Source organism: Globicephala melas, chromosome 19 (assembly GCF_963455315.2).
Source record: "Globicephala melas chromosome 19, mGloMel1.2, whole genome shotgun sequence".
NCBI classification, from domain to species: Eukaryota; Metazoa; Chordata; class Mammalia; order Artiodactyla; family Delphinidae; genus Globicephala; species Globicephala melas.
The window spans coordinates 15232970-15260884 of NC_083332.1; the positions used below are offsets into that span (position 1 = coordinate 15232970).

The following is a 27915-nucleotide window of genomic DNA, read 5'->3' on the forward strand; positions in this document are numbered from 1 at the left end:
GAGGGATGCTTCCACCAGGAGACACAATGATTCCATTGAACTGGAAGTTAAAGACTGCTACCCAGCCATTTTGGGCTCCTTAACCCTCTGAATCAACAGGCAAATAAGGGAGTTACTGTGTTGACTGGGGTGGTTGATCTTGCCTACCAAGAGGAAGTTGGATTGCTACTCCACAAGGGAGGTAAGGAAAAATATGTCTCAAGTACAGGGGAACCTTTCCAGTATCTCTTAGTATTAACAGGCCCTGTGATTAAAGTGAATGGAAAACGACAACACTACTCAGGCAGGACGACTGATGGGCCACATTCTTCAAGAATGAATATTTGGGTCACTCCACCAAGTAAAGAACCATGACAGGCCGAGGTGCTTGCTGAGGGCAAAGGGAATATGGAATGGGTAGGGGAAGAAGGTAGTTATAAAAATGCCAACTATAACTGTGTGATCACTTTCAGAAATGAGGACTGTAGTTGTCATCAGCATTTCTTCCTTATTTTGTTGTATTTGTGTATGTGTGTATAGTAGATATCTTTGTTTTCTTCCCTTTTTTATCCCTTTATCATTGTAACATAAGATGTACTGACCTTTTATCATTGTATTTAAGTATTATTAACTTTACATCATAATATTTAAGTTATGAGATATCAAAGAGAAGAGTAAATATCAACCAAGGACTTTGCAACCTCTTCTGGGCAGAGGATTAATGTGTTTTTTGGTTATCTGCAAGATATTTCTATGATATTAGGTGGAAGTATGACCTTGTTATTGTCTTTATTCGGAGATTAAGTATGGCTTAAGGAGATGCATATACGTGCCAGGTTGTCACAGGGTAGATTTATGATGGCTAATTTTATGTATCAGTTTGGCTGCGCACAATGCGGTCAAACATCATTCTGGATATTTCTGTGAAGATGTTTTTTAGATGAGATTAACATTTAAATCAGTGAACTTTGAGTAGAGCAGATTACCCGCCATAATGTGGGTGGGCCTCCTCGAATTAGTTAAAGGTCTCAACAGAACAAAGACTGACCTCTCCCAAAGCAAGAAGGAACTCTGCCAGCAGAGAGATTTCAGATTTGAACTGCAGTTGTTCCCTGGGTGTTCAACCTGCTGGCCTGGCCTGCCGATTTTGGATTTAACAAGCCTCCACAATCTCATGAGCTGATTGCTTAAAATCTCTCTCTCTCACAACCTTATGAGCCAATTCCTTAAAATCTCTCTTAATCCCCCCCACACACACACATACACACACATCTTATTGGTTCGGTTTCTCTGGAGAACACTAACTAATACACTAGTCTAAGTATTTTACATATATTGTCTCATTTAATCCTCATGAGAACCCTGTGAGGGAGGTATCCTTATCATTCCCAGTAAACCGATTTTTCAAGTGAGGCACCAAGAGCTGAAATAACTTGTGAAATGTCAGAGTTCCTGAGAGATAGAAGCAGAATTTAAATTCCAAAGTCCTCAGCTTTTAACTGTTTAACTACTAGATTCTACCATTTTCCAACTCTATATCTTCTGCTCTGTATCCTGATTCCATGTCCTAATTATTGTGAATTCACAGGAATTCTGGGTATAAATGAATTTTTTCTAGTCAAGCTTATAGTTTTGAATCTCTTGATATTGGGTCCAAAAGGAAACTAATGGAGCAAGGTGATTTTCTCACAGGATATAGGGAATTATGGCTAATATTTCAGAAGTGAAATAAATCCCCCATCAAGAAAACAAAAAACAAAGCAGCAAGACCAAGCTGTGAGCCTCTTAGCTCTCCTTCTCTAGGCAGAACACCCACAGGCATGCTTAGAAACCACGTTTGTTGGAAGGAAACATAAATCATTCATATCTGTGTTTAGAATACACTGAGCTGTAAATCTAACCTAAAGACTTACAACAGTGAGTTTTTTTCACCTATTTTTGAAGAAGTTCCCTTTAACAAAATTCCTTAAAGCATATATTCTAAAATCAATACATTGTTCTTATAAAGAAATTATACTTAAGTTTAAATTTCTGTAAGTTATCTCATTGTGAGGAAGTTCTGGAATTTATTAAACTAGTATATCCTTGCTGGACTCAGAAAGCTGAACCATGGGAGAGAAATTCCTTGTATATGCTACCTAGCTCTTGTGTCTGATCCAACCTCCCTTTTTTCCCAGGGTCATGTGGGACTAGGCTTTTTAGAGTTGGAGTGTTTTTGTCATTTGCAGGACTGTTGCTTCTGAAGATGTCCATCAAGTTCTCCCAGGTGGAAAGTAAGTGCCTGAACTCTGCTCGGAGGGATGTAACCACAAGGATGTGATGTTGGAGTCTGGTTTTGCCAGTTTAGAGTATTTCCCCTGATTGTTTATAATCTGCCTGCTGGAAGTATTTTCCTTCTGGAGGAAATCTCTGGAGAGCCTTTGAAGAACTGATCTGACATTTGTATAACTGGAAAGAAATAACTGCGTTTTGTTTTTACTGAGGCTTCATTTTCTTGACACCTAAGGTGATCTTATCTTCCTCTGGCCTTTCTCTTCCTCTTCCTTGATTGACATCACCACCACAGACCCAAGTCCCACACCTTTTTCTATATATAGCACTTTATATCGCTAAGCCAGATGTGATTTCCTCATCGGAGAAAAGGAGATAGCCCTGAATGGTAGAGAAAGCAGTGAGTAAACCAGCTCCAGAAAGAGAGATGCCATTGCAGGTAAAAGTTCAGCTGATATGAAGAATCAGAACTTTAAGCTGAATCTAATGTTGAATTCCTAATTCCCAGTACTTTAGAAAGTGACTGTATTTGAAGATGGGGCCTTTAAGGAGGTAATTAAGTTAAAATGAGGCTGATAGGATAGGCCCTAATCCAATCTAACTAGTGTCCTTATAAGAGGAGATTAGGACATATAGAGAGACATACCATGGATGGGTATGTAGGAGAAAAGGCCATATGAGGACACAGTGAGAAGGTAGCCATCTGCAACCCAAGAAGATACCTCAGGAGAAACCAGAGCTGCCAACTTGTTGATCTTGGCCCTCCATCCTCCAGAACTGTGAGAAAATTAATTTCCGTTGTTTAAGCCACCCAGTCTGTTGTATTCTGTTTATGGCAGTCCTATTAAACTAATACAGGAGTATTAGCCCTTTATCTGTGATAAAGATATTTATTTGTAAGTTGTCTTTTGATTTTATGTGTTTTTAATTATAGTCAAATCTTTGAATATTTCAAAATTTTCAATATTTTCTTTTTTTTTTTTTTTGCGGTACACGGGCTTCTCACTGTTGTGGCCTCTCCCGTTGCGGAGCACAGGCTCCAGGCATGCAGGCTCAGTGGCCATGGCTCACGGGCCCAGCCGCTCCGCGGCATGTGGGATCTTCCCGGACTGGGGCACGAACCCGTGTCCCCTGCATCGGCAGGTGGACTCTCAACCACTGCACCACCAGGGAAGCCCCTCAATATTTTCTTTTACTGCATTTATTTTCTGAGTCATAATGAGAAAGTTCTTCCTTACCCGGAGGTTAAACTGGAATTCATCAATGCTTTCTTCTAGGACCTATATTGTTTCATATTTTTATGTTTACCTCCCTGATCTATTTAGAGTTTATTCTTGTGACAGGATGTGAGGTATGGATATAATTTTTTTTTCCAAATGGCAAACTGCTTGTCCCAGCTATGTATTTATATTTTAACTTTTTATTTTGAGATCATTGTAGATTTATATGTAGTTGTAAGAAATAATATAGAGAGATCCCACATAAACGTCACCCAGTTTCCCTCAATGTTAACTTCTTGTAAAAAAAAAAAAAAAATCATGACCAGGATATTTATATTGATATAATACACAGTACTTCTTCACATTTTGCCAGTTTTACATGCACTCATTTGTATCTGTGTATATTTGGTTCTATGCAATTTTATCACATATGTAGAGTCATGCTATTATAGACACTATATTGAGTAAAAGAGGCCAGACACAAAAGAACCTACTGTATGATTCCACTTATACAAAGTTCAAAAACCAGACAAAACAGGGCTTCCCTGGTGGCGCAGTGGTTGAGAGTCCGCCTGCCGATGCAGGGGACACGGGTTCGTGCCCCGGTCCAGGAGGATCCCACATGCCGCGGAGCAGCTGGGCCCGTGAGCCACGGCCGCTGAGCCAGCGCATCCGGAGCCTGTGCTCCGCAATGGGAGAGGCCACAACAGTGAGAGGCCCACATACCGCAAAAAAAAAAACCCAGACAAAACGAATCTACTGTGATAGACATCAAAATAATGTTAACTTTGAGGTATACTGATTGGGAAGAGACATGAAGGGAGCCTTCTGGGATGTTGAAAAGTTTCTTTATCTTTATCAAATGGTGGTTGTATGGGCTTATAAAATAAATCACCAGGCTAGGATTTTAAGGTCTGGGCTCTATATTGTGCAAAAGTCTTATTAAAAAGAAAGGAAAAGAAATCATTCCTGGGACTACCCTGGTGGTCCAGTGGTTAAGAATCCTCCTTCCAATGCAGGGTACGCAGGTTCGATCCCTGGTTGGGGATCCCTGGTCAATCCCACATGTGGTGGGGCAACTAAGCCTGTGTGCCACAACTACTAAGCCCGCCTGCCACAACTAGAGACCCCGCACACTACTACTGAGCCCACACGCTCTGGAGCCCACGCACCACAACTAGAGCGCCTGCGCACCACAACTACAGAGCGCCACAACTAGAGAGAAGACTGCGCGCTGCAACGAAGAGCCCACGAACCACAACAAAAGATCCCGCGGGCCACAACTAAGACTTGAAACAACCAAAAATGTAACCATTTTTTAAATTAAAAAAGAAAGAAATCATTCATGTTCAATAAATGGCAGATCTATGTTTTGAATCCACATTTCTTTAACTACAAAACCAGTTCTCTTTCAATTCTGACTTTTATCCAGAAGCCCAGATTTTATTACATTGAGTGAAACCTGAGCATGCATAATTTATTTAAACAATTTCCACTAGATTGGTAGATTTAAAAGACTGACGATGCCCTATATTAGTAGACTAGACACTCTCATACTGTGTTGTATATTGGTGAAAGTTTAAGCAGGGCAATTAATAAAGATGTATAAGCAGGTTTTAACTACGAAAGCCTCATTGTCAATATTTCTGAGACTGTCAAAAAGATATAATTACACATGTGCACAAAAAGGAGTGTGCAGTAAAACACTGTAAAATAATGAGGAAAAGCTGGAAAGAACTTAAATATCCTACAATAGGGAAACAGTTTAAAAAGTTATAGTATATCCAAACAGCATACTCAAAAAATTATGACACAGTTTGTCATTTGATGACATGAAAAGCTGTTCACTATATTAGGTTAGATGAAGAAGATAGATGACAAAACAGTATTACAGTATAATTCTGTTTTGAATTTCAAAATCCTATATGGCTATATCCATGTGTTAATTCACAGAGGAATAGGTGAGATGATTTGGAACAAATAAGCTGTTTCTAGATGAGCTTTACTTTAAGCTTTTCTGTATTCTTCAAATTTCTGAATTAAGAATCTAATTTTATAATCAGAAAAAAATAATAGAGCTAATCCCTCCCTCTTTGAGAACAAAAGAAATGATAGGAGATATGAATATAATACATGGAGTGTATTGTTGTAGTTGTTTGAATTCTGTCTTAAGAGGCCTGAACTTTCTTCATAGACATGAAGCCTTTCAAATTAGTGACTCAAATACTACCTTAAAGGTCCTAAATCTTGACTCCCAAGATTTTATACACAATGAATTCCTCTTACTGGTTGCCCCTCAACTAGGCTCAGATTTGCTGGCCGACCTCTCCACTAGCCTTAGAAACTAACAAGGAAACCACATTTGCCTTGGAAATAAATTAATTAATTAATAATAAAACCTGCACATAGGAGAAGAAATGGGATTTAGGCCTGATGTGGTTAATTCAGACCATTCCGTTTATCATCAGGCAGAAAAGGAAGTTGAAAAAGTAACCTGAAGTATTAGGAGGATGACACTTTTGAAACAACACAGCAGAGATGCCCATTTCCATCTCCAGGAATCATACCAATCCTTCAAATAGCTAAGCACCCTAGAGAGTCACATTCCCCAATGAGTCATACTGATGAAAGTTAAGATGACTCCAGAATGCAGATTCTGAATTGGAAAATGGAAAAGAGATATTGTAATCAGGGAGACCCTGTTTATTAGTTAAATAAATGTACATTGGTCCTATATCACACCTATATTGAACAAATTCTTCTGAGTGGGGTGAGTCACCTATACACACTCAGCAGAAGTCAATGCCACATTCTTGAGTCTACATACCCCTGAAATGACAGGAACCCATGTTCCCCTTAAGGTCCTGGAAGGGAATGTAAAGTTGGTGAAGATGTGGGAGTTGGACAGGAAGAAGAAGTAGTTGCTCGGGAAAGTTATTGGTTAAATAAATTATAAAATAACCATGTAATAGAACACTTAGATACACAAATGCAAAGTTGTAGAAAATTTAGGATATGGAATATTTTCAAGGTATAACATCAGTAGAGAAATCACTTAACAAAGCAGGTTGACCAATACAATTGTATCAGTATAGGGTGATAGAAAATGTCTAGAAGTTTAAACAGCAGTTTCAGTTATCTATTGCTATATAACCACCCCCAAAAGTTTGTGGCTTAAAACAAAACCATTAATTAGCTCATCATTCCGGGGGTTGGCAATTCGGGCTTGGCTTGGCTGAGTGGTGCTTCTGCTGATCTCACTCATGTGACAGCAGCCAGCTGGTGGCTTGGTGGGGGCTGGATGGACCAAATGGTCTCAATGAAACATCTGGCAGTTGTTGTTGTTAGCTTGGCCTCTGTCTCCAAGTGATCTTTTGTCTTCAAGCAAGCTAGTCTTAGCCTTTAGTACCTGGTGGTCTCAAGGCAGGAAGAGGGAAAGAGCAAAAGCTGCAAGACCTCCTAAGGCTTTATCTTGAAAGTCTCACTTCCACCACATTTTATTAGTCAAAGTACATCACAAGGCCCTGCCTAATTGTAACCTAACCATTTCAGGAGAAGGAGAGCAAATACTTCCCTTTTCTGAAAAACTAAAAGAGAATAACAACAACAAAATCCCTGACCTTGAGCTTGGTTTTCAGATATGCTCTGTAACGTTTTCCTTTCCCCAGGGCTTTTCTTTCAGAGAGCTGCACTGCAGGGGAAGGGTGAAGAGAAGGGGAGTAAGGACTCATGAGACACCAGACCTTTCTTAGAGCATGAACTGGCTAAACTGGAAGAAATTCTTCAACACCACCCAAGCTCAGTCATCTACCACACACATACTCAGATGGAAGTAAAGGGGAGATGGGAGTACTACTAACCTTTCTTTAGTATCAAAGGGAAAGGCCAGGGTCACTGATAACCAGAGCTGAAACTTTCTCTAAGTTCACAGCAAGTTTCCTGGGGAGACAGCTTTGGAAATGATGTGGTTCTGAAACATGGAACTTGACCTCAGCTCCCAAAAGAGATCCTCTGAGGAAGGAATCCTACTCCTAGGCTCTCTACAGGTCTTCCTAGGACTCTGCCTAAGGGACACTCCCAGCCCCAAAACTCATTCCAAAAACAGGTTTGTGCTTTCTTGCTTGTATATAACATTTATCCCACCACTCAAATATCTGACTCCCCTTTTTGTGACTATTTCTCTGCAGCTGGTGTCCTGGCTATAAAGTGGGAGAAAAGAGAAAGCAGTGATAAAAGGATACAGATACTAAGAAACAATAGAACCTAAAATTGGCCCCTAGGCAGGCAACACTCACTCCACTGATATCCACTTTTGCGTTAAGCACTGGAGTCTGAGCACTGGAGGTGGAGGTGCTGACAAAAGCAGCTCAGGCCGTGCTTCAGTGCAACTCTGGTTAATACTGGCATCGTCGTCTTGACAGGCACAGATACACTCTCAGGGAGATATTCAACAGATCGCCTCAGTCCCGACGTTAAACCAGAACTGCAGAAATGAAGCTCTACCCCGTGATACAACCAAACTCCCACCCGGTCACAAAATTAAAAGCCTCTTCCACCATACTAGGTAACAACAGCATCGTCTTCTGAAGGGCGGTCTCAAGCCCCACAGTGTCCCCTACCTCAACATCACAGCCGATCACGGTCACCGAAAGGGTCCCGCATCTTGCACCAGACACGGCCTCATCACCGCACACACACCCCGCCTTGTTACTGCCACAAACGCTCACACACTCTTATACACGCCTACACAGGCCTGAGCTCCAGGCTCCACACGCCCTGTGTGCGCCAGAGGGTGGGGGCTTCCTCACCGTGAGTGCCCGCCGTGCCCAGACTCAGGTTACCACTCGGAGCGCGACGACTGAGAGGACCTCAGAAGGGAATCAGAGATGAACCAAATATCAAAGTTCTTTTCAAAAGCAGCCCAGGGGCTGTGGGAAATGTAGTTCAAGGCCGCAAAAACCCGGATGTCGAGAAGGCGCGCCTGAGACGCAGCGGCGAAGAAGGAGCCGCGGAGCCTCTTGGGAGGTAGAGCCCGCGCTGGAGTGCGCAAGCGCAGATGGCTGGCCAGTAGGCGAAGGTGAGGCTGGTGGGTCCTGCTGGCGCTGGGCAGGCTGGTGATTGTGGTACCCGGTGGGGATTGCCGAGCAGGGAGGTGGGAACCAGAACTGGGAAAAGCGAGGAAAGAAGACAGAACCTGGGCTGAGAGAAGGCCGGGGAGGAAAGCGAGGGGGGAAACAAGAACCTAGGCAGGGGAAGGAACTGGGAGCCAGGGCTGGGAACGCCGAGGCGGGTGTGAGCTCGGCCTGGCACGCACAGGCGTTCTGTTTGTGTAGCTTTTTGTGCCTGGTCTTGTGTGTGTGTGTGTGTGTGTGTGGAACGTGTGTTACTCTGTGGAACGTTATGGAACCTATTGTTTGTGAAAGTGAGAGGGTCTCTGCGTGTGTCTAATTTTTAAATTAGGTGCGAGTAGATTTGTGTTTGAGACTGTATGCGACTTTGGAGAGGCAACAGTAAGGGGTTTGTGAGTAAAATTTTGCAGCTTTGTGTAGAATTATGTAATGGGCTCTGAGAGATTATGCATGAATTGTGTCTATGGGATTGGGATTGTGTAGTGGATGATATAACTGTGAATATGTCAAATTTTCAAGTATTTGTGCACACAAGTAATTGCACAATTCACGGTGACTAGGAATGTGTCAGGCTCGTTGTGTGACTGAGATGGAGCATTTGAGATTGAGCATTTGAGACAGTAGATGCAAGACTAGTTAAGTACTATGTATTGTTTATATTGTCTGAATATTGTCCATTTTATATGCCTGTAGAATTTGACTCTGGCAATTAGACAAGTAGAAAAAAAATAGAGATTTTAAAAACGGAGAGGAGGAGGTAAAATTAAAATAATTTTCAGATGGAACAGTTGTATATTGTGAAACCCCATATTGACTAATGACCAGTATGTTGACATAAGTAGAACATCATTAGGAGAACACAAAAAACTTTCTCCCATAACTGCTACTCTCAGAATTTCTATTTGGGTGAATTCCTGGACAGTAAAGTTTCAATAATTTCTTCAGTCATTATGAAGATAAAAAATCTGTTGAACATTTAAACACAAGATCAGTCTCATTTAGCTGAATAAAGTATTCACTGTAGAAATCAATACTTCTATTTTTTTTAAATTTTATTTTATTTACTTTTTAAAATAAATTTATTTATTTATTTTTGGCTGCATTGGGTCTTCGTCGCTGTGTGTGGGCTTTCTCTAGTTGCGGCGAGCGGGGGCTACTCTTCGTTGCGGTGCGCGGGCTTCTCATTGTGGTGGCTTCTCTGTTGCAGAGCACGGGCTCTAGGCACATGGGCATCAGTAGCTGTGGCACGCCAGCTCAGTCGTGGCGCTAGAGCTTAGTAGCTCTGCGGCATGTGGGATCTTCCTGGACCAGGGCTCAAACCTGTGTCCCCTGCATTGGCAGGTGGATTCTTAACCACTGTGCCACCATGGAAGTCCCACTAACTTGTTTTGTTTTTTGTTTTTTTTTTACATCTTTATTGGAGTATAGTTGCTTTACAATGGTGTGTTAGTTTCTGCTTTATAACAAAGTGAATCAGTTATACATATACATATGTTCCCATATCTCTTCCCTCTTGCGTCTCCCTCCCTCCCACACTAACTTGTTTTAAAAGCAAAAACTCTCCCTCCTGTTGGAAGTCTGCTGCGCTAAAGAAAACATGATCAGTTTCTTCTCTAATTCCTCAACCTCTATTTTGTCCCCTCTTTACTCCCTCTAGATTGATAGTCTGCAGCTGGAATGGATTGGGAGCTGGAAAAGAAAAGTCAGGGACAAGAAGAGGCTAACATGACTGGTACCGTTATAATTTAGTGTAAGTCATATTTACCTTCTGAGAGACCCCACTACTGGGAACTTCCAAATACAGTTCCCTTTTCATGGGCATGGCCACTTCTCTAGATGCCTCCTCTTGGCATGCAGTGGCCCACCTACTCTGGTAGGTCTTGTTCTCTCCCATCAGTCCTCTTGGACAGGATCCAAACCAACCTAGGCATGCTCCATCCGTGGGTTCCATCTGGAGCTCAGGTGATAATTAGCCACTTTAGTCACCACCACCCTGCTCCCCCCCACCACCGCCCAAATCCTGGAAACATGTACGTTTCCCCCCCAAATTCTCTCACCACTTTGATTTATAGTGGCATCAGGGTCTGAGGAGCCCCTTGTTTATTATAAGGGAGTGAGAAGCACCTACTTTTCTTCCCCCTAGAAAACTATGTTCTAAAAATAATTTGCTCTCTTAAAGAGACATTCCCTTTTCTCAGCCTCTCGAAGTAGGAGGTAAATTAATGGTAGCAAAACGTTACAGTCAGCTACTTTACAAGACTTTATCTTAGAATGAGGGACAATTGAAAGATTGTTTTGCCTATCATCTTTGGGACATCTGCTGAGTCTGAGGCAGAAAAATTTCTAAGTTACCATCCTGTTCAAAATAATGACAACAGTTAGAGAACTCAGCTTTGCTAGAAAAGACATTAACAAATCAACAGGTTTCACATATGTGTCTGTGCGTATGTGTATATATGCATCAAAAAACTATGGAAAGTTGCCAGTGGCCATCAAAATATAAGATACAAAAGACAGCATGATGTATAAAAAAATTTTTGATGGGACTCAAAAATTAAAGACTTAAATAAAGGGACCAGGGACACATGATAAATTGTCAAAACTCCCTAACATTTCATGGAGTTTCATTAAAATTTCAGTAAAATTTTTAAACTTTCTGAAGTTCTTAGGAGAAAATGAACAAGACAAAAATTGTTAAAGAAAAATAATGAAGGGGGAAGTAAGCCTACCTGATACTAAAACATGTTTGTTTGTTTGCGGTATGCGGACCTCTCACTGTTTTGGCCTGTCCTGTTGCGGAGCACAGGCTCCAGATGTGTAGGCTCAGCGGCCATGGTTCACGGGCCCAGCCACTCCACGGCATGTGGGATCTTCCCAGACCAGGGCATGAACCCGTGTCCCCTGCATTGGCAGGCGGATTCTCAACCACTGCGCCACCAGGGAAGCCCCTAAAATATGTTTTAAAACTGTAATAACTGCAGAGTAATCCTGGCAATTAAGTGAACAGATCAGTGGAACTAAATACAAAGTCCAGATACACTCAAATATATAAAGGAAATAAAGTGTATGATAAAGAAAAACTATAAAAAATATTTTAAGTAATTATAGAATTAATTTCCTTCCTTTAAAAAAGATCTAATATCAATCCAGAAAATAAAAAGAAGTTAATAGAAAAGTGAAAAAATTGAGACCTTTCACAGACAAGAAACTAAAGATGGATGGCGGTGGTGGCTGCCGTGGGGAATTTGCTGCCTGGCATGGCCTGGCTTTTATTTAAAAGACAAAAATTAAGGTGCTTTTTAAACATTGTGAATAGAAGCTTATCTTCTCTCATAATAAGAAAAATAAGAACTAGAATCACAGTGTATATACCTTGGTAAGCATCAGGAAGTTTGTATCCGTGGTACTCATGAGGGTGTGGGGTGACAAGAATTTTCACGTATTGCTGGTCATGATGTAAATGGTAGAGCCTTAATGGAGAACAGCTTGGAAGTAGTTAATAATAATAGGCAGGTTAGGAGAGAAAAGATAGTTCTAGAGAGGTGGGGGCTTGCCCAAAATCTAACCCATTACCCAGGAGCCTGTATCTCTGGCTTTGGGGATAAAATTTTTGTCTAGCTTATTCTTCCCCCATATTGGTGTGGAATATATAGAGTGAACAAGCACCAAAGCAAAGGAAATGGAGTCAATCTTGAGTCGTAAGTCATAAGAGAGCTTAAAAGCATGTGTAGTGGCATGTGGCTTCTTTTCATCTTGCTTTTGCCTTCTTAGGAACCGCCCCTTTTCTAAAGAGGAGCCCAAAGGAAGACTGGTCATCTCTTGCAGATCTCAAAACCATGGCTCAGGTGAGATGATGGTTCCTTTCTCCTTTCTGAAATAGTTTTTTGTTGTTGTTTTTAAGAATATTTGAGCATTTCCCTTTCTTTTTCTAAAATCCTCCTGTTTATCTTCCCCTTCATGAAAGCAGTCCCCACTTGTTCCCATATTGGTCAGATAAGCTTTTACCTTCCACGAGTGCTCCTTCTAATTTTAAGCAGTGTTCACACATTAAGTGGGTATAATCATTCAACATCTTTTCTCAGTGTTCTTCCAGAAGCAGTGCTAGAACAAAAATGCATTTCCTCAAATTAAATGAGAATATATTACTTCATGAACCTGTCTTGCAAAGATAAAAACAGGGGCTTCCCTGGTGGTGCAGTCGTTGGGGGTCCGCCTGCCAATGCAGGGGACGCGGGTTCGTGCCCTGGTCCGGGAGGATCCCACATGGCTCGGAATGGCTGGGACCGTGGGCCATGGCCACTGGGCCTGCGCGTCCGGAGCCTGTGCTCTGCAACGGGAGGGGTCGTGGCGGTGGGAGGCCCGCGTACCGCAAAAAAAAAAAAAAAAAAAGATAAAAACAGTCAAGATGGAGATGGAATTGATAGATTGCTATTAGTTAAGTGGCAAGAAGTCCTGTCTTGAGGCTTTGAGACTAGAGCTATGCTTTGGCAGATTATGCAAAAACCAAGAATCCTGTATTTCTCCTCTCGGATCCTTGAGTTCTGCTCATAGCTGCTAATAATTCCTAAAAATCTGTGGTATGTGTTATAGATTTATTCCTATTTTTCAGTTTCTTCTAATTTTATGTTCACATGCAAGGAAGTAAATGAATATACTTAGATCACCATACTGAACTAAAAGTGTAACTCATGAAATAGTCTGCTCTTGATTTCAAAGACATTATTCTGGTTCTTTCTTTCAGAAAATTCATCTTTATGCCTGGACCTCTTTTTTTTTTTTTTTTAATTTTTATTGGAGTATAGTTGATTTACAATGTTGTGTTAGTTTCAGGTGTACAGCAAAGTGAATCAGTTATACATATATATGTCCACTCTTTTTTTAGATTCTTTTCCCATATAGGCCATTACAGAGTACTGAGTAGAGTTCCCTGTTCTATACAGTAGGTTCTTTTTTTTTTTTTTTTTTTTTTTTTTTTTTGCGGTACGCGGGCCTCTCGCTGTTGTGGCCTCTCCCGTTGCGGAGCACAGGCTCCGGACGCGCAGGCTCAGCAACCATGGCTCACAGGCCCAGCCGCTCCGCGGCATGTGGGATCCTTCCGGACCGGGGCATGAACCCGTGTCCCCTGCATCGGCAGGCGGACTCTCAACAAGTGCGCCACCAGGGAAGCCCCAGTAGGTTCTTATTAGTTATTTTATGTATAGTAGTGTGTATATGTCAGTCCTAATCTCCCAATTTATCCCTCCCCGCTTTATCCCCTGGTAACCATAAGTTTATTTTCTGTATCTGTGACTCTATTTCTGTTTTATAAATAAGTTCATTTGTACCCTTTTTTTTAGGTTCCACATATAAGCGATATCATATGATACTTGTCTTTCTGTGTCTGACTTCTCTCAGTGTGACAATCTTTAGGTTCATCCATGTTGCTGCAAATGGCATTATTTTGTTCTTTTTTATGGCAGAGTAATATTCCATTGTATATATTGGACCTCTTAAATACTGGTGTTCTCCAGATTCTGTATTGGTTCTCTTCACTGTATAGTCTCCTGTTCTTATTCACAATCTACCACTGTTATAATGATGCTCAAATAATTTTAATGCTAAATCTCTGTTGTGGGTGTCAAAACTGTATCCAACCTCCAACTAGATACCACCTCCTGTGTCTTCCACAGATACTTCAGGCACATGCCCAAGATTTACCTCATGATCTCCTACCATTTTAGTCTTTTTTTTCTTCCCCTCAACCTGCTTATGGGCCCAGCCCCTACCCACCTGCTAACACAGCTAACTTGAGTTAAGTGTCTCTTTTCCACTGCACGACCATTTAGTGGTGAATCTTATTCCTTATATTTCAGTTCCCTTTATCTCCACTGATATCATCATCGGTGTCGCTCTCATACTGGTAACTTATCTTCCCATTTAACATCTTTGCTCCTTTTCCCATCCTCCAAGTGCTCACCCCAGTGCTCCCTTATGGATGTTTGTGTTGCTTACACTTTTCTGTTTAACTCTGTGTGTGTGTGTGTGTGTGTGTGTTTTAAAATATACATGAAATAGGGCTTCCCTGGTGGCGCAGTGGTTGAGAGTCCACCTGCCAATGCAGGGGACACGAGTTCGTGCCCCAGTCTGGGAAGATCCCACATGCCACAGAGCAGCTGGGCCCGTGAGCCATGGCCACTGAGCCTGCGCGTCCGGAGCCTATGCTCCGCAACAGGAGAGGCCACAGCAGTGAGAGGCCCGCATACTGAGAAAAAAAAAAATTGTGAGAGCTAAAATATACATGACATAAAATTTTATCATTTTAACCATCATTAAGTATATAATGCAGTTCCATTAAGTACATTCACAATGTTGTATAGCCATCACCAGTATCTATTTCCAGAACTTTTTCACATCCCAAACAGAAACTCTGTACCAATGACATTAAACAATTAACTCTTATCTTACAGTTTTCATAGAATTAGACCCGAAGCACATTTGAAGAATGTTTAAGACAATCTATTAGGGGAGAGGAAAATATTAAAATATGCATTAATAGTTTAATTCAAGAATAGTAATCAATAATGATAATATAGTTTTCTAATTCATGAATATGAGGCACATCTCCTTTTATTTAGATCTTTAAATTCTCTGAGTAATGTTTTTTTGTTATCAGTGTACCAATCTTGCAAATGTTTGTTATATTAATACCTAGGTTTTATGCTATTGTAAATACTATTCATTTTTATTTCAAATTCCCATTGTTCATTGCTAGTATATGAAAATGCAATTGATTTTTTTATATTAACCTGCATTCTCAACTTATTCTAGTAATTTTTTGGTAGATTCTTTAGGATTTTCTACATACATAATCATGTCATATGTGAATAGTTACTGTTTTCCTTCTTGCTTTCCAATATGTATTCCTTTTATTTCTGTCTTGCTTTATTTACTACATTGTCTAGAACCTTCAGTGCAATGTTGAATATAAGCGGTGAGAACAAACATTTATGCTTTATTCCTGACTGAGGGGAAAAGCATTTAGTCTTTGACAAAGTGTAACATTAGTGACAATTTTTACTTAGATGCTCTTTATCAGATTTATCAGGTTGAAGAAGTTCTAGTTTGCGGATCATTCTTATCACAAATGGCTGTTGAATTTTGTCAAAAGATTTTTTGTGTCTGTTGGTTTTTCTGCATTATATGGTTTTTGCCCTTTTTAAATTAACATGGTGAGTTATATTGATTGATTTTGAAGTGCTAAACCAGCTTATCCCTAGGATAAACCCCACTTGGTCATGATAGATTCTTTTTTCATATATTGCTTGATGAATTTACAAGTTTTTCTTGCAATATCTTTGTCTAGTTTCGGTATCAAGGTAATGCTGTCTTACAGAATGAGTTGGGAATTATTATCTTATTTTCGGAAAGAATTTGTGTAGAGCTGCTATTATTTCTTCCTTCAATGTTTGTTAGAATTCACCAGTGAAGCCATCTGAGCCTGGAGATTTCTTTGTGGGAAGGTGTTTAACTAGCATTTCAATTTCCTTAATACAATTATGGCTATTCATGTTATCAATTTTTTTTCTCTTCAGTGAGCTTTTATAATTTGTGTCTTTCAAGGAATTGTCCATTTCATCCAAGTTATAAAATTTATTGTCACAAAGTTGTTCAAAAATCTACTCTTTTTATCCTCTTGATGTTTGTACAGTTTGTAGCAATGCCATTGATTCATTCCTGTTATTGGTAATTTGTGACTCACCTTTTTCCTTGGTCAGTTGGCTAGAGGTTTATCAATTTCTCTGATTTTTCAAAGTACCAACTTTTGGTTTCATTGATTTCCTCCATTATTTTTCTGTTTCCTGTTTCTTCATTTCTGCTCTTATGTTTTTATTTCCTTTCCTTTTCATTACTTTGGGTTTAATTAACTCTTCTTATTTTGTATATGGGAGCTTATATCATTGATATGAGACTTATTTTTTCCAGTAGAACATTTAATGCTATAAATTTCCCTCTAACAAATTTAGACATGTTGTATTTTCATTTTCATTCAGTTGAAAATATTTTATAATTTCTCTCACGATTTCCTTTTTGACCCATTGGTTGTTTAGAGGAAGTGTGTTTAATTTTCAAATATTTGGGGATTTTCCAGATTGCTTTCTGTCATTGATTTCTAGTTTAATTTTGTTACAATCAGGGAACATGCTGTATATGATTTCATTCTTCTTAAATTTATGGAGACTTTTTTTTGTACCATCTGATGGATGTTCTGTGTGCACTTGTAGAGGATGTATATTCTAGTGTTATTGGATGGAGTATTCTCTAAATAATCAGGTCAAATTGGTTGATTAGTATGGTAAAGTCTTCTGTATCCTTATTGATCTTTCAGTCTATTTGTTATAGCAGTGACAGAGAAGAAAGTCAAAATCTTACATTATAATTGTGGATTTGTCTATTTTTCCTTTTCAGTTCTATCAGTTTTTACTTAATATATATATTTTTTTTTTTTTTTTTTTTTTACTTAATATATTTTGAGGTTCTGTTTTTAGGTGTATTCATATTTAGGATTGTTATATCTTCTCATGAATTGACCCCCTCTATCATTATAAAATACCTTACTTGGGACTTCCTTGACGGTCCGGTGGCTAAGACTCCACGCTTCCAGTGCAGGAGACATGGGTTTGATCCCTGATTGGGGAACTAAGATTCCCACACCCTGCACAGTGCGGCCAAAAATAAATAAGTAAATATAAATAAAATGCCTTGCGTAATCCCTGATAATATTCTTTGTTCTGAAATCTATTTTGTTTGATACTATTGTAACCATTCTGGCGTTCTTATGATTAGTGTTTATTTTTATTTTTTTGTTGGCTGTGTTGGGTCTTTGTTGCTGCGTGTGGGCTTTCTCTACTCGCGGCCAGCAGGGGCTACGCTTCATTGCAGTGTGCGGGCTTCTCATTGCAGTGGCTTTGCTTGTTGCAGAGCACAGGCTTTAAGTGTGCATGCTTCAGTAGTTGCAGAACATGGGCTCACTAGTTGCGGCACACAGGCTCTAGAGCTCAGGCTCAATAGTTGGGGCACACGGGCTTAGTTGCTCCATGACATGTGGGATCTTCCCAGACCAGGGATTGAACCTGTGTCCCCTGCATTGGCAGGCAGATGGATTCTAAACCACTGTGCCACCAGAGAAGTCCCTATTTTTAATTTTTAATTTTAATTAATGTAAAATGAATTAATTTTAATTAATTAATTTCAAAAAAATATCTTAAATGTCTTTTAATCTAGAGCATCTCCCTCCGTTTCTTTCTTGTTTTTTTTTAGTTGCAGTGTAGTTGATTTTACAACATTACATACATTTCAGGTGTACAACGTGGTGATTCACAGTTTTAAAAGGTTAAACTCCATTTATAGTTATTACAAGTATTGGCTATATTCTGTGTGCTATACAATATATCCTTATAGCTTATTTATTTTATACCTAGTAGTTTGTACCTCTTAATCCCCTACCCCTAGCTTGTTCCTCCCTCCTTCCATCTCCCCACTGGTATCCACTAGTTCGTTTTCTATGTCTGTGAGTCTTGTTTCTGTTTTGTTGTATATATTCATTTTATTTTTTAGATTCTACGTATACATGATAAAGTACAGTGTTTGTCTTTCTCAGTCTGACTTGCTTCACTGAACATAATACTCTCCAAGTCCATCCATATTGTTGCAAATGGAAAAATTTCATTCTTTTTTATGGCTGAGTAATATTCCTCTGTGTGTGTGTGTGTGTGTGTGTGTGTGTGTGTGTGTGTGTGTGTACACACCACATCTTCCTTATCCATTCATCTGTTGATGGGCACCTAGGTTGCTTCCATATCTTGGTTATTGTAAGTAATGTTGCTGTGAACATTGGGGTGCATGTATCTTTTCAAATTACCATTTTTATTTTTTTCAGATACATACTGAGGAGTGGAATTGCTGGGTCATGTGGTAGTTCTATTGATAGTTTTAGTTTTTGTTTTTCCTAGTGGCTGCACCAATTTACATTCCCACCAATGTAAAGGTTCCCTTTTCTCCACATCCTTGTCAACATTTGTTGTCTGTGGTCATTTGGATGATAGCCATTCTTACAGGTGTGAGGTGATACCTCATTGTGGTTTTGATTTGCATTTCTCTGATGTTAGTGATGGTGAGTATCTTTTCATGTGCCTATTGGCCATTTCTGTGTTTTCTTTGGAAAAATGTCCATTTAATCTAATGCCCATTGTTTAATTGGTTTTGTTTTTGGTTTTTTTTTTGATATTGAGTTGTATGAGCTGCTTATATTTTGGATATTAACCCCTTATTGGTCATATCATTTGCAAATATTTTCTCCCATTCTATAGGTTGCCTTTTCATTTTGTTGATGGTTTCCTTTGCTGTGCAAAAGCTTTTAAAGTTTAATTACGTCCTATTTATTTTTACTTTTGTTTCCTTTGACTTAGGAGACAGATCCAAAATAATATTTCTACAAATTATGTCAGAGTGTTTTTCTGCCTTTTTCTTCCAGGAGTTTTATGGTTTTAGTCTTACATGTAGGTCTTTAATCTATTTTGAGTTTATTTGTATATATGGTATTAGAAAATATTCTAATTTTATTCTTTTACACATCCAATTGTCCCAGCAACCCTTATTGAAGAGACTGTCTTTTCTCCATTGTATATTCTTGCCTCCTTTGTCATAGATTAATTGACCATAAGTGCATGGGTTTATTTCTAGGCTCTCTATTCTGTTCCATTGATCTGTGTGTCTGTTCTTATGCCTGTAGCATACTGTTTTGCTTACTGTGTTTTTAGTATAGTCTGAGGTCAGGGAGTGTGATACCTCCAGATCTGTTCTTCTTTCTCAAGATTCTCTTGGCTATTCGAGGTATTTGTGTTTCCATACAGTTTTTAAATTATTTATTCTAGTTCTGTGAAAAATGTCATTGGTATTTTTTTTGTTTTCTTTTGGCTGCACCACACAGCATGTGGGATCTTAGTTCCCTGACCAGGGATCAAACCTGCACCCCCCTGCGTTGGAAGCACAGAGTCTTAACCACTGAACCACCAGAGAAGTCCCACCATTGATATTTTGATAGGGGATTGCATTGAATATGTAGATTGCCTTGGGTAGTATGGTCATTTTAACAATATTAATTCTCCCAGTCCATGAACCTGGTACAGCTTTCAACCTGTTTCTGTTATCTTCGATTTCTTTCATCAGTGTCTTAATACTTTTTCAAATACAGGTCTTTTACCTCAGGTAAGTTTATTCCTAGGTATTTCATTCTTTTTGATGTGATTGTAAGTGGAATTGTTTCCTTAATTTCTCTTTCTGGTAGTTCATTGTTAGTCTATAAAAATGCAACAGATTTCTGTATATTAATTTTATATCCTGCAACTTTACCAAATTCATTGATTAATTCTAGTAGTTTTTTGGTAGCGTCTTCAGGATTTTCTATGTATAGTTATCATGTCATCAGCAGTGACAGTTTTACTTCTTCCTTTCCAATTTGGATTCCTTTTATTTCTCTTTTTGTCTGATTGCTGTGGCTAGGACTTTCAATACCATGTTGAATAAAAGTGGAGAGAGTGGGCACCCTTTTCTTTTTTCTGATCTTAGAGGAAATGCTTTCAACTTTTCACCAGTGAGAATGATGTTTGCTGTGGGCTTATCATATATGACTTTATTATGTTCAGGCATGTTCCCTTTATACCCACTTTCTTGAGAGTTTTTTTTAATCATAAATGGATATTGAATTTTGTCAAAAGCTTTTTTTGCGTCTATTGAAATGATCATATGGTTTTTATTCAGTTTGTTAATGTAGTATATCACATTGATTGATTTACGAATATTGAACCATCCTGGCATCCCTGAGTTAAATCCTAATTGGTTATGGTGTATGATGCTTTTAATGTATTGTTGAATTCAGTTTGCTATTATTTTGTTGAGGATCTTTGTATCTATGTTCATCAGTGTTTTTGGCTTGTAATTTTTTTGTGATGTCTTTGTATAGTTTTGGTATCGGGGTGACACTGCCTTATAGAATCAGTTTGGAAGTGTTCATTCCTTTGCAATTTTTTGAATAGTTTGTGGAGGATACGTGTTAACTCTTCTTTAAATGTTCATTAGAATTCAGTTGTGAAGCCATCTAGTCTTGGAATTTTGTTTGTTGGGAATTTTCTTATTATTGATTCAGTTTCATTACTGGTAATTGGTCTGTTCATATTTTATATTTCCTGGTTCAGTCTTGGGAGATTGTGCATTTCTAAGAATTTTTCCATTTCTTTTAGGTTGTCCATTTTATTGGCATAGAGTTTTTTGTAGTATTCTCTTATGATTCTTTGTATTTCTGTGATGTCAATTGTAACTTCTTTTTCATTTCTGGTTTTATTGATTTAGACCCCCTCTTTTTTCTTGATGAGTCTGTCTAAAGGTTTATCAATTTTGTTTATCTTTTCAAAGAACCAGATCTTAGTTTCATTGATCTTTTCTATTGTTTTTGTTTGTTTGTTTTTAGTGTCTATTTCATTTATTTCTGCTCTGATCTTTATGGTTTTTTCCTTCTACTAACTTTGGGTTTTGTTTGTTCTTTTTTAGTTCCTTTAGGTGTAAGTTTAGGTTTTTTATTTGAGATTTTTCTTGTTTCCTGAGATAAGCCTGTATTGCTATATACTTCCCACTTAGAACTGTTCTGCTGTGTCACATAGACTTTGGATCATTGTGTTTTAATTTGTCTCCAGGTATTTTTTTATTTCCTCTTTGATTTTTTTCACTAATCCATTGGTTGTTTAGTAGTATATTGTTTAGTCTCCACGTTTTTGTTTTTTGCAGTTTTTTTCCTTGTAGTTGATTCCTAATGTCATAGCATTGTGGTCAGAAAAGATGCTTGACATGATTTCAGTTTTCTTAAAGTTACCATGACTTGTTTTCTGTCCTATGATGTGGTCTACCCTGGAGAAATGTTCCATGTGCATTTGAAAAGAATGTGTATTCTGCTGCTTTTGGATGGAATGTTCTGTGTATATCTATTAAGTCCATATGGACTAATGTGTCACTTAAAGCCCTTGTTTTCATATTGATTTTCTTTCTTTGTATAGACACATTGATGTATGTTAAAGTACCCTACTATTATTTTGTTACTGTCAGTGTCTCCCTTTATATCTTAATATTCGGTTTATATATTTAGGTCTTCCTATTTGGGTGCATGTACTTTTACAATTATTACATCTTCTTGGATTGATCCCTTGATTATTATGTTTTGTCTCTTATAACACCCGTTGTTTAAAAGTCTATTTTGTCTGATATAAGTATTGCCACCTCAGCTTTCTTTTGATTTCCATTTCCATGAATGCCTTTTTCCATCTCATGTTCAGTCTCTGTCTTTATATCTGAAGTGAGTCTCTTGTAGGCAGCATATACACAGGTCTTGTTTTGTATCCATTCAGCCACTCTGTCTTTTGATTGGAGTATTTAATCCATTTACATTTGAACTAATTATTGATATATTCAATATATGTTCTCGTTGCCATTTTGTTAATTGTTTTGGGGTTGCTTTTATAGTTCTTTTTGTGTGTGTGTGTGTGGTACGTGGGCCTCTCACTGTTGTGGCCTCTCCCATTGTGGAGCACAGGCTCCGGACGCGCAGGCTCAGCGGCCATGGCTCATGGGCCCAGCTGCTCCACAGCATGTGGGATCTTCCCAGACCGGGGCATGAACCCATGTCCCCTGCATCGGCAGGCAGACTCAACCACTGCACCACCAGGGAAGCCCTGTACTTCTTTTTTGTTCCTTCTTCTTTTGTTATCTTCTCTTGTGACTTGGTGACTATCTTTAATGTTATGTTTGGATTCCTTCCTCTTTTTTGTGTGTGTATCTATTATGGATTTTTGTTCGTGGTTACCATGAGGTTTCTGTATAGCAATATATGTACATGTGTGTGTATATGTATATGTATATATGTATATTGATTGTTTTAAGTTGCTGATCTCTTAATTTCAAATGCATTTTAACAACCTTGCATTTGTTCTCTTCTCCCCTCACAATTACTCGTTTTGACATTATATTTTACATTTTTTTTTGTTTTGGATATCCCTTAACTGCTTATTGTGGATATAGATGATTTTACTACTTTTGTTTTAATCTATTAGCTTTGTGCATGGACGATTTAATACCTTTACTGTATGAGAGTTTTCCTTTCATAATTTTCACGTTTCTAGTTGTGGTCTTTTCTTTTTTGCTTAGAGAAGTCCCTTTAAAATTTCTTGTAAAGCTGTTTTGGTGGTACTGAACTCTTTTATCTTTTCCTTGTCTGTAAAACTTTTGCTCTTTTCACTAAATTTGAACAAGAGCCTTGCCAGGTAGAGTATTCTTGGTTTTTTTCCTAGCTTTTTCCTTTTCATCAGTTTAAATATATCGTGCCACTCCCTTCTGGCCTGTAGAGTTTCTGCTAAAAAGTCAGCTGATAGCCTTATGGGAGTTCCCTTGTGTGTAACTTGTTGCTTTTCCCTTGCTGCTTTTAATATTCTCTCTTTATCTTTAATTTTTGCCATTTTCATTACAGTATGTCTTGGTGTGTTCCTCTTTTGGTTGATCCTGTTTGGGAATCTCTGTGCTTCCTTGACTTGGATGTCTATTTCCTTTCCCAAGTTAGGGTAATTTTCAGCTATTATATCTTCAAATATGTTGTTAGCTCTTTTCTCTATTCTCCTTCTGGGATGCCTGTAATGTGAATATTAGTGTCCTGATGTTGTCTCAGGGGCCTCTTAAACTTTCCTCATTTCTTTTCATTCTTTTTTCTTTTTTCTGTTCAGTGGCACTGATTGCCACTACTCTGCTTATAGCTCACTGATCTGTTCCTCTGTATCATTTAGTTTACTGTTGATTCGTTCTACTGTATTTTAGATTTCATTTATCGAATTCATCATCTCTGTTGGGTGGTTCTTTATATTTTCTAGCACTTTGTTAAAGACTTCTAACTTCTCACTCTATGCATCCATTCTTCTCCCGAGTTCTTGATCATCTTTATGATCAGTACTTTGAACTCTTTCTCAGGTAAATTGCCTAACTCCCCTTCACTTAATTCTTCTTTTGGGGTTTTATCTTGTTCCTTCATTTGGAACATGTTCCTCTCTCACCTCATTTTACCCAACTTGCTGTTTTTATTTCTGTGTATCTGGTAGTTTGGTTACCTTTTCCCAACCTTGGAGAAGTGGCCTTTTGTAGATGTCCTTTGTGTCCCAGCAGTGCACTCCCATCTTATCACCAGAGCTGTATGCTCTAGGGTGCCCCCTATTGGGTTGCATGGGTCCTTCTGTCGTGACAGGTTGACTACTGTGGGCGGTCTTGTAGACTTGGTTGGCCTCCGGTTTGGTTGGTTGCTAGGCTTTGCCTTGTGCAGAGACTGCTGGCCGCTGGTTGGTTGGGCAGGTCTTAAGGCAGCTGGCTGGGAAACCCCAGGCGACCCCAGGGCTAGTGCTAGCTCACTGGTGGGCAGAATCCAGGAGAACCTGGGGCTGGTGTCCACTATTGGTGGGTGAAGCCAGGTCCTGGGGTCTGGCAGCTGAGCCCAGGGGTCCCAGAACTGGTGTCTGACCACTGGTGAGAGGGGCCATTTTCTGACACTGCAGCATGAGGCACGTTCCAAAGTTTGTGTTGGCCTGCTAATGGGTGGGGTCAGAGCCCATCCAGTCCCAGGGTAGGTGCTGGCCTGCTGGTGGATGGGCTGAGTCTACAGGCTACAGGGCTGTGGTTGTCCAACTGGTGTCCACCTGCTGGTGGTTGAGACTGGTCCCAACTCTAGAGCAGGCTCGCTGGTGTGTGGGACCATGGATTCTGGGGCTGGTTCCTGCCCACTGGTGAGTGGAGCAGGGTCTGTTTGCAGGGCCCTGGGGGCCCTGATTCTAGTGTCTACACACTGGTGTGTGGGGCCAGGTCCTGGGACCTCTGGTGGGCAGGACCATGTCCAGGGTCGGCTGTGGGGTTAGGAGGTCTTGAGGAAACCTGTCTGCTAGTGGGTGGGGCTTTGTCCCTACCAAGTTAGTTGCTTGTCTTGAGGCGTCTATGTACTAGGACCTTTGGGCTGTTGGGTGGAGGATGGGTCCTGAGGCTGATAAGCTAGAGGGAGGAATCCAAAATGGAGGTTGCTAGCACAGTGTCTACATTGTACAACAAGCTCCCCAAAATGGCTGCCGCCAGTGTCTTGTCCCTAGAGTGAGCTGTAATTGCCTCTGGCCTTTTTGGGAGACTCTCCAAGATGAGCAGATAGGTCTGACCCAGGCTCCTTTCAAATTACACTTCTGCCCTGGTTCCTGGAGCATGTGAGATTTTTGTCTGCCTTTAAGAGTGGAGTCTCTATTTCCCCTAGCCCTCTGGTTCTCCTGAAAGTAAGCCCCACTGGCCTTCAAACCCAAATGTTCTAGGAGCTTGTCTTCCTGGCACAAGACCACTGGGGTGGGGGAGTCTGATAATGGGGCTCAGATCCCTCACTCCTTGGGGAGAGCTTCTGCAATTATAATTAGTCTCCCATTCATAGGTTGCCTACCTGGGGGGCTGGAACTTGACTACATCACAACCTCACTCCTATACATCTTGTCATACCTTCTTTATCTGTAGATCTTTTCTTGTAGGTGCCAGTCATTTTCACTGATCATTGTTCTGTAAATAGTTGTAATTTTGGTGTGCTTGTGAGAGGAGGTGAGCTCAATCAGGGTCTTTCTATTCTGCCATATTGGCTGATCTCTTTCAATTAGTATTTACATAGTATACCTGTTCTCCATTCTTTGTACTTTAACCTACCTATGTTTTAATATTTATAATGAGTCTGTTACAGAGAGTATATATTTTGGTATTACTTTTGTCTCCAGTCTGATACTCTCCCTTCTGGGGTGGGGGGGGGGGGCGGGGCTGTGCCGCATGGCTTGTGGGATCTCAGTTCCCCGACCAGGGATTGAACTCAGGCCATGGCAGTGAAAGCCCAGGATCCTAACCAGGTAACTCCTGATACTGTACCTTTTAATTAGAGTTTTTAGTCCATTTTCATTTAATGAGTTATCAATAAGTTGTTTAAATATACCATCTTGCTATTTTTTTGTTTTCCCATTTGTTTTTTGATTTTTGTCCCTGTTTTTCTTTTGTTTGTTTGTTTTTTGGCTGCATTGGGTCTTAGTTGTGGCACGCGGGATCTTTGAGGCATGTAGGATCTTTTCTTGTTGTTGTGGCATGTGGGCTCTTTGTTGTGGCGCATGGGCTCCAGGGTGCGTGGGCTCTCTAGTTGTGGTGCACAGGCTCCAGAGTATGTAGGCTCTGTAGTTTGCAGCATGCAGGCTCTCTCATTGAGGTGCGCAAGCTCAATAGTTGTGGCACACACAGGCTTCGTTGCCCCGCAGCATGTGGGATCTTAGTTCCCCAATCAAGGATCAAACTCATGCCCCCTGCATTGGAAGTGGACTTCACTGGAACACCAGGGAAGTCCCTCAGTATCTTTAATAGTTAAGGGTTTTCAGATTATTTTTCTTTTGGTAACATGTTTTTTAAGTTAAAATATTTGTCCATTTCATCTACATTGTCTAATTTATTGCCTTTAATTTGTTTATAATTCTCTTATCCATTTAGTATCTGTAGGATCTGCTAATGGCCATGTGTAACATCCCTCTTTATTTCTTAATCCATCTAACTAGAGGTTTTACAGTTTATTGATATTTTCAAGGATTTGGCTTTAGGTTTCATTGATTTTCCCCTATTGCTTATTTATTTTCTATTTTACTGATTTTTCCTTTTTTCCTAACTATTTCCTTTACTTGCTTTGGGGTTAGTTTAACTTATTCTTTTTTAAAGCTTCTTAAGATAAAAGTTTAAATTATTGATATTAAATCTTTCTTGTTTTCTAATATAAGCATTTAAACTTATAACTTTCTCTTTTAGCCTATTCTAATTACATCTTCAAAATTTGATCTATTTGTATTTAGTTTAATATATTTTATGAAAAACAATTTTTTAATTTTCTTTGACCCTAAATTGGTTACTTGGAAGTGTATTGTTTAATTTCCAAACATTTGGGGCTTTTCTAGATATGCCATTTTTATTGATATCTAATTTAGTTCATGTGTGGTCAGAAAACATACTTTGTATGATTTGTCTTAAATCTGTTGAGACTTGTTTGTGTTCTATCTTGGTGCATAGTCCATTTACTCTTGAATAAAATGTGTTGTGAAATTATTGAAAGTGGTGGTCTATAAATATCAAATGCGTTAGGTGTCAGTAGTCTTTAGAGATTCTAAATCTCTACAGGTTTTCCCCCTTTGTCTAGTTCTCTCAGTTACTGACAAACATTAACACCAACCATGATTTTAGACTTTTTAAAATCTCATTTTACTTTTGTCAATTTTTGCCTCATGTTTTGAAACTGTTATTTAAGTACATATACATTTGTAGTTGCTATATTTTTCTCATGTATTTACTCTTTTATTATCAGGAAATGTTCTTTTTTGCCTGTAGTGGTAATACTCCTCAGCTTCTTTTACTATAGCCCCATCAGCTTTCCCATGTTTAATGTTTTTATGTTTTTTTCCCATCCTTTTATTTTAAACCTATTTGTGTCTATGGTATTTAAAGTATGTCTCTTGAAGACAGAATATATTTTGAGTCTTGGTTTTTTACACATTTTAATAATCTCAGTCTTTTTGTTGGAGTGTTTAGTCCTGTTGGAGTTAGGGCTGCCATTTCACTCTTTCTTTTCTGATTACCTAACCTGTTTTAATCTTTTAACCATACTTTATATTTTAGTGCAGTTTTAGGTTCAGACAAAATTAAGCAGAAAGTACAGAGAGTTTCCATTTATGCCCTTACCCCCTGACACATGCATAGCTTTCCCTACTATCAGTATCTTACACCAGAGTGGTATGTTGTTAAAATCAATGAACCTACAATGATACATCATTATCATCCAAAGTCCATAGTTTACATTAAGGTTCATTCTTGGTGTTATATATTCTATGGATTTTGACAAATATATAGTGACATGTATCTACCATTATAGTATTATACAGACTAATTTCACTGCTCTAAAAATTCTCTGTGGTCTGCCTATTCATCTCTCCCTCTCCTCTATAATATGTGGCAATGGCAACCACTGATTTTTAAAAAAATTTTTTTTATTTAATTTTTGGTTGCATTAGGTCTTCGTTGCTGAGCTCAGGCTTTCTCTAGTTGCAGCAAGCGGGGCAACTCTTTGTTGTGGTGCATGGGCTTCTCATTGCAGTGGCTTCTCTTGTTGCAGAGCACAGGCTCTAGGTGCGTGGGCTTCAGTAGTTGTGGTGCACGGGCTCAGTAGTTGT

At 39.2% G+C, this 27915-nt stretch overlaps 3 protein-coding genes across 7 annotated transcripts in view; 1 reads left to right on the top strand and 2 right to left on the bottom strand.

The window, feature by feature from the left end:
* Positions 1-8363, bottom strand: part of ZNF260 (zinc finger protein 260) — a 210170-nt gene extending 201807 nt beyond the window's left edge. Inside the window, exon 1 of the mRNA XM_070044166.1 lies at positions 8279-8363. The gene's annotated coding sequence lies outside the window, so the exon portion shown is untranslated. The remainder of the gene's footprint in view (positions 1-8278) is intronic.
* ZNF461 (zinc finger protein 461) overlaps positions 1-8410 on the bottom strand; it is a 38834-nt gene extending 30424 nt beyond the window's left edge. The window contains exon 1 of the mRNA XM_030874628.3: positions 8279-8410. The gene's annotated coding sequence lies outside the window, so the exon portion shown is untranslated. The remainder of the gene's footprint in view (positions 1-8278) is intronic.
* Positions 8411-8486: 76 nt separating this feature from the next.
* The window catches only part of ZNF567 (zinc finger protein 567), a 29795-nt gene continuing 10366 nt past the window's right edge, over positions 8487-27915 (top strand). For 2 of the 5 annotated variants that reach the window (XM_060288765.2, XM_030874623.3), the window contains exons 1-2: positions 9957-10349; positions 12371-12444. Coding sequence is in view for 4 of the 5 variants with exons in the window: in XM_030874623.3 (XP_030730483.2) it covers positions 12436-12444 (9 nt within the window). In the remaining variant the exon portion in view is untranslated. Of the gene's footprint in view, positions 8623-9956; positions 10350-12370; positions 12445-27915 lie in introns of those variants that run through there. The other 3 variants (XM_060288763.2, XM_060288762.2, XM_060288764.2) reach the window with 3 other exon arrangements.